Genomic DNA, 6,612 nt, shown 5'->3' with positions numbered 1-6,612 from the left:
TCAGACAGAGAGAGGACAGGAGACAGAGGGGGTGGGGAGGAGAAACAGAGAGAGAGGCAGTGGGGGTAGACCCAAAGGCAGAGGTAGCTAGCTGGGGCCAGGGAGAAGGAGAAATAGAGACAGGAGAGATAGGGACACAGAGAAAGAGGAGAGAGAGAGAGAGAGAGAGAGAGAGAGGGAGAGCAGAGGTTGAGCCTGGTTCAGTGAACTGGGAGAAAGGCAGAGGCTGCCCTCGGTCCAGGACCAGGTCCAGGACCAGGCCAGAACAGCTCCCATGAGCTCCAGTGTAGCTGCCACTGCGCCTGCGGCTGTGGCTGCCTCCAGGAAGGAGTCTCCAGGCAGGTGGCCCCTGGAGGAGGATCTGACAGGTATGGCTCATTCAGGAGGTAAAGTCTGGTCACTTAAGTAGCAGGGTGTGGGCCCGAGTTTTGCAGAGACCATTAAAGGAGCCAGAGCAACTCAGGCTCAGCACCAAAGACTATGGGGAAGTATGGGGGGACCACCTAGGAGACCTTGAAGCCTAGAAACACACAGGGGTCTTCAGAGCCAGGATGGGTAGCTGAGCTGACAGGAATGGGAAAAGAGAAGCATCTATAAGGCTTGACAGCAGAGAGATCCCCAGAGATGCTGTCAAGAATGTGAGACGGTGAAGCATGATGTCACCTGCAGAAAGAAGGGATGAGTGGTGGGAAAGTGAGGCAGAGGATGATGCTGAAAATTGGCCAGAGATGGAGGAGGGAGAAAGGGCAGCATCTGGGGGTGGAGGATGAGGGAGACACTTTTCCAGGTGGGAGAGGCTGGGGGTGTTGACACACGGGTAGACAGGAACCTGTGGACAGGGAAAGGGATATAGGGTGGAAGGAGGTCGCTGGGGAGGGGTAGGGAGGTGGGGGCCCTGCTTAGGCCAGCCCGATCTTGTCCTGCCTCCACAGGCGGGGGGCCCTCACTCCAGTGCCGTGTGTGTGGCGACAGCAGCAGTGGGAAGCACTATGGCATCTATGCCTGCAACGGCTGCAGCGGCTTCTTCAAGAGAAGTGTGAGGAGGGGCCTCATCTACAGGTGAGAGGGGAGGGCCCCATCCTGGGGGAGACCCACTGGGCTTCCTCCCCTGAGGGCCCCTGCAAGTGATGGAGGCGTTCAGGAAGAAGGGGCTAGGGCAAAAAGTTCTCCGACTTGTGGTCCAGGGCCTCAGTGGAGCACTGACCCCCTGAGGCCAGACTCCCCTTCTTCTGTAGGTGCCAGGTGGGTGCAGGGATGTGCCAGGTCGACAAGGCCCACCGGAACCAGTGTCAGGCCTGCCGGCTGAAGAAATGCTTGCAGGCAGGCATGAACCAGGATGGTGAGCCGGGGAGCCACCCGGACAGGCCTGCCCAATCTGATGGGGAGAGTGAATGGTAGGGTATGCTAACCCTTTCTGCCTCCCCAGCCGTTCAGAATGAGCGCCAGCCTCGGGGCACAGCCCATGTTCGCTTGGAGCCAGACACTGAGCCCCGGGCGGAGGCCCTGGTGGTCCCTCCACCTCCGGCAGGGCCCAGCCCACGGGGCCCCACGCCTGTGTCTGCAGCCAGAGCCCTGGGGCCTGGGGCCTTCACACCACCAGGGCACCACCACTTCATGGCCAGCCTCATAACTGCAGAAACTTGTGCTAAGCTGGAGCCTGAGGATGGTAAGATTCTGTACCTCTGTTCCCCAGGCTGGGGGGTGGCACTCACACCCACCCTTGCTATCCCCACTCAGATCCCTCATCCTCCCTGTCACCTCCACAGAGCAGGGGTTGACATCACACCTCCTCCTCCTCCAACAGCCGACGAGCATATTGATGTCACCAGCAATGAGCCTGAGCTTCCGTTGTCCCCATACTCCTCCCTGCCCTGCAGCCTGGACAGCATCCATGAGACGTCAGCCCGCTTGCTCTTCATGGCTGTCAAGTGGGCCAAGAACCTGCCTGTGTTCTCCAACCTGCCCTTCCGCGACCAGGTACACACTGCTGCAGCCTGCCTGCTAGGGCCCAGGGCCCACATGGGTTTGCCAGATGGGGCATGTGCATCCCTGTGAAGATGATGACTGGAGATGCACACAGCTTGGAGATGGTGATGGTTGGGGATGTACATGTCCCTAAGTCAGTGATGGTCAGGGGTATGTCTCAGGGAGGTGACAGTTGGGGGTACCTTCATCTCTGATGTAGCAATGATGGTTGGGATACATAGGGACCAGAGATTCGATGAGGCATTTGTTTGTGTATTCATTTGGAGAGACTCCATAGGCTCTGGAGTTGGGTTGGCTGTAATCTTTATAGAAGCTACTTGCCAGGTCTGCAACTTCTGCTGTGCTGCTGGGTGGGTTCCAGCAGGCAACCTTTGAGTTACTAGCCTAGTACAGACCATCTGCACCATCCAGGGACCTTTGGACCAGAGACATGAAGACAGTGCCTATGGCCCTCTGGGTCTTCTCCCTCCTACACAAACCCTCAACTCCCACAGGGTTCTGGATGTGACCCCAGTGGTAGGCTTTGGGCTCCCTTGGAACACAAGCCCTCTGACTCCAGAGCTTGAGTTTCAGTCCACCCTCTTTGCCTCTTGAATACCTCTCTGATGGGAGAACAGAGGATCTGGGCTCTTAGCCAGAGTCTGTATGTATGAATGGAGCATCTCAGAAGAGTCAGGCTGAATCTCTTAGATACTTAAGTTAGGATGCTCAAGGGGGAATGTGCCTGAGGCTTCCCAACCTCCATGGCTCTTTCCAATTGCCAGCAAATCAACTCAGACTCATGGTGACCCCAATGAGTCAGAGCAGAACTGCCCTCCACAGAGTTTTCAGGGGCTGATTTTTCTGAAGTAGATTGTCAGGCCTTTCTTCTGAGGCACCTCTGGGTGGACCTCCAACCTTTCGGTCAGCAGCCAAGCATGCTACTAACCATTTGCACCACACTTTGTTGTTGTTGTTGCAAGGTGCTATTGAGTCAGCCCCCGACTCATAACAACCCCATGTGCTACAGAGTAGAACTGTTCCATAGGGTTTTCTTGGCTGTAGTCTTTGTAGAAGCAGTTTGCCAGGGCTTTCTTCCAAGGCATCGCACTACACTTTCCTAAATGTTCCAGGTGCAGCTCTAGATGGAAACCAGAGTGTCTCAGAGCCAGGCAACTGGGCAGATGATACCAAATCCCAGAGTCCTGAGCCGTGGCTGATTGGAGGTCCAGGGCAGGGTGTACTTATAGGCAGAGGTAAAGAGAAAGTTCTGGGTGCCCAGAATGAGCACTTCTGTTCCCTGGGCATCCCAGAAGGTGGAGAGGTTCCAGGCTGAGCTGGAGAAGCTCATCTCTCTAAGTTCACGCCCTTTGAGCACAGGTGATCCTGCTGGAGGAGGCGTGGAGTGAACTCTTCCTCCTCGGAGCCATACAGTGGTCCCTGCCTCTGGACAGCTGCCCTCTACTCGCCCCACCTGAGGCCCCTCCTGCCAGCAGCTCTCAGGGCCAGCTCAAACTGGCTAGCATGGAGATGCACATCCTTCAGGAAACCATCTCACGGTTCCGGGCACTGGTGGTGGACCCCACAGAGTTTGCCTGCATGAAGGCCCTGGTCCTCTTCAAACCAGGTAGCTGAGTTTTCGTCTGAGTCTTCAGAGAAATGGCTGGGGAGGAAGGATGGGAATGCTGGTGTCTTTTCTCCTCTTCTTTCTCTCCCTCCTCCACCCCACAGAGACCCAGAAGTGTTCAGGTGTCTTCCCTGGGGGGGGGGGCAGGCTTGGGCTCATTGCTCCTGGGGGCCTGTGCTGACTGTGAAGGGGGCAGGGCAGGCTGGGACAGACATGGGAGAAGACCTCACTGGTGCTGCTTCCCTCCAGAAACGAGAGGCCTGAAAGATCCTGAGCATGTGGAGGCCTTGCAGGACCAGTCCCAAGTGATGCTGAGCCAGCACAGCAAAGCCCATTACCCCAGCCAGCCTGTGAGGTGACCGCCTGACTGCCCATCTATCCCTTCACCCCTCCATCCCCTTGCCCACTTATCTGACTCCTTCTAAGATCTTTACCCACTAAAGAGGACAACGGGTCTCAGTTCAACCAGCACATGTTCAATACCTACCATATGCAGGCCCAATGCCAGACCCTGGGAGTAGAGAGCGACAATATCATAAGACAAATATGCTGCATTCCAGGTGCCAGCCCAGTGACCACACCAAAGACAAGAATTGCCCTGGTTAGGTGTTGAGGGTTGCATGTATCTGGAGGTGAAAGAGACCCATTGGGTTAGGGGTTGTAGAAGAGAATTGAGAGGGACTTTGTGAAGCAAGGTTGAGCTTGGAAAGGAAGAGAAGACATCATTTACAAAGAAAGAGAGAGAGTGAGAGAGAGAGAGAGAGAGAGGCAAGCATTGTGTGTTCTTAGGAAGGAGCCCAATTTGGAAGAAACAGATGATTCCTAACGATGAGAAGATGGCCATATCTGATTGGTGGGCAGAGGGGAGCCACTGAAGGTGTTTAAGCAGGAGCATGGCATATACAGGGCTGATCTTCATGCAGAGTGGTGTGGCTGTGAGTACAGAGCCCACGACTAGGGAGATGCTAGCAGCCTCTGCATTATCCAGGGGATTCCATGAAGTTCAGATATTGGGGAGTGGCCCTTGGGAGTGGAGAGAAGGTGACAGATACAAGAAGACTCTAGGAACTGGAATAGGTTAGAGTGGGCACTTGCTTGGGAAGTAAGGAACAAGGAAAGAGGAGTTATTTGGGAGAAGGGTATATTATATATATAAAGGAACGTAACAAGAAAAAGATGTCACCAGCAATGAGCCTGAGCTCATTTTAAGGTCAGTTGGAGAGCTATAGGGGTATCCTGTAGTGAGGCATTTGCATAAGCCATGGCCAGCAGGCCAGATCTGGCTGGCTTTGGGGAATAACAGCCTGGGTCTAGTTGGATTTGAGAATGTATGGCAGGAAGGGGGAGTGGCCAGTGCTCTGGGGCCACCTAGCTTCGTCCAGCACCAGCAGATACAATGGAGACTTGGCAAAGCTTGGCCAGCAGGCCTGCAGCTGATCTTTCTGAAGTAAATTAACATGGGCATCCTCCCATCACTTCTAATCTGAGAAATTATCCACCAAGAAAAGGGGTAATTTCTCTTTAAGAAGACGTGAAGTGTACAGGGTCTATACCAGGTGGCACAGTTAGTTTTTCTGTTGCTTATGCCCAAAGGGGAGACAGCTGCTGCTGCTAAGACTTGACCATCTCCTAAGTGTGGGCATCAGAGCAGTGGTGTCACTAGGCGTGGGAGTTGGAGGGAGTGAAGTATGGACTGCACCCCTGACACTGTCAGAGAAGGTGACACCAAAATAATCCCAGGGTTGGCAGCTGCAGTGGTGGCGGCCCAGTGCTCCAGGTGGAGGGGCCACCAAGGCAGTGTTGTTACTAGGGTTGGTGTCACCCATCACTCAGTGCAGTAACTCATCATCCACCCCCTTCACTCACCAGTCAGGGTGCAGGCTAGCAGGCTGCGGTGCCGCCAGTGGACAGAGAGGAGGGTCTCCACCTTAGCCAATAGAAGACAGAAGGAGTTGAGAGGAGCCATAGGATAGGGCTTGGAGGGGCAGCCCTGGGCCCTGGGCTCTGGGCCCTAGAGCAGGTGGGCAGGGCTAGTTCGCCCCACCCTTGCGGAAGGGATTTCATGGGGGAGGGGTTCCACCAGCCCTGTCCAAGGTATATGTGTGGCGGGAATGACAGCATGGGTTACCGCACTGGGTGACAACAACCCTAATGTCGCCACTGCATCAGATGCACCCAGCAACAGTAGTCCCTGTAGGCCAAGTTTCTGTTGGGACCAGCTCCCAGAGATGTCTTGGCATATTGGCTTTGAGTTGAATGACCAAATAATGATTAATATTTCCTATGCTGCTTCTATAGCGGTTCAGTGCCAACTACCAGCAGACCTGAGTGTTGAGGTAGTGGTTTGGGGTTCTCTGAGTCAGTGTTATTCAGGTTTTTGTTTGTTTGTTTGTTTTAAAAAAAGGAGAAATGCAATTTCCATCATGACCTAATACATGCAAACAACCGAAACACGGTGTTCTGGTTACCTAGTGCCGCTCTGACAGGAATATATACCACAAATGGGATGGCCTTAACAAACAGGAGTTTATTCTTATAATTTGGAAGCTTTAAGTCCAAATTCAAAGTGTCAGACTCTGGGGGCTGGGTGAAAGCCCCTCAACCTTGGGGTTCAGCTCTGCCTCCTGCTCCCGGCCCACTGGAGCTAGAGGCTTTTCTTCACTCAGATGGCTTCTGGCTGCAAGGTTGACAAGTAAAAAGGCACAGTCCCGATGTAACCAAACCACACAACAGGCCATTAATTTCAGTCCATTATAAGTCCCAAGGTCGGCGGAGTATGGAAGGCTGCTGAACAACGATGCGGCTACATGCAGGGTCCAAGTGTGCCATAAGCTAGAGACTATCCCCAAAGCTTCTCCTTATATACAGGAAGCAGACCACATCCCAAAGGCAGCTACTCAGCTGCTTGTGGTAGATCCCACCATGGAGTTGACTGCCAGTCTCATCATGGGGAACAACTACCACCCTCTGCCCAGCCACTCAACCAGGCCCAGCCAAGTTGACATACAAATTTAACTACC

At 54.1% G+C, this 6,612-nt stretch overlaps 1 protein-coding gene across 1 annotated transcript in view; it reads left to right on the top strand.

Annotated features, from left to right (window-relative positions):
- The first annotated feature begins 271 nt into the window (after positions 1-271).
- NR2E3 (nuclear receptor subfamily 2 group E member 3) overlaps positions 272-6,612 on the top strand; it is a 9,846-nt gene continuing 3,505 nt past the window's right edge. The window contains exons 1-7 of the mRNA XM_007957093.1: positions 272-368; positions 933-1,059; positions 1,236-1,339; positions 1,427-1,666; positions 1,805-1,977; positions 3,346-3,592; positions 3,842-3,947. Coding sequence (XP_007955284.1) covers positions 275-368; positions 933-1,059; positions 1,236-1,339; positions 1,427-1,666; positions 1,805-1,977; positions 3,346-3,592; positions 3,842-3,947 — 1,091 coding nt within the window. The 5' untranslated portion in view covers positions 272-274. The remainder of the gene's footprint in view (positions 369-932; positions 1,060-1,235; positions 1,340-1,426; positions 1,667-1,804; positions 1,978-3,345; positions 3,593-3,841; positions 3,948-6,612) is intronic.

The sequence above is a fragment of the Orycteropus afer genome, unplaced genomic scaffold (assembly GCF_000298275.1).
Source record: "Orycteropus afer afer isolate SDZICR_OR568_19922 unplaced genomic scaffold, OryAfe1.0 scaffold00015, whole genome shotgun sequence".
Classification (NCBI taxonomy): domain Eukaryota; kingdom Metazoa; phylum Chordata; class Mammalia; order Tubulidentata; family Orycteropodidae; genus Orycteropus; species Orycteropus afer.
The sequence above is the reverse complement of the archived record's forward strand: the minus strand, read 5'-3'. Positions and strand labels throughout refer to the sequence as shown.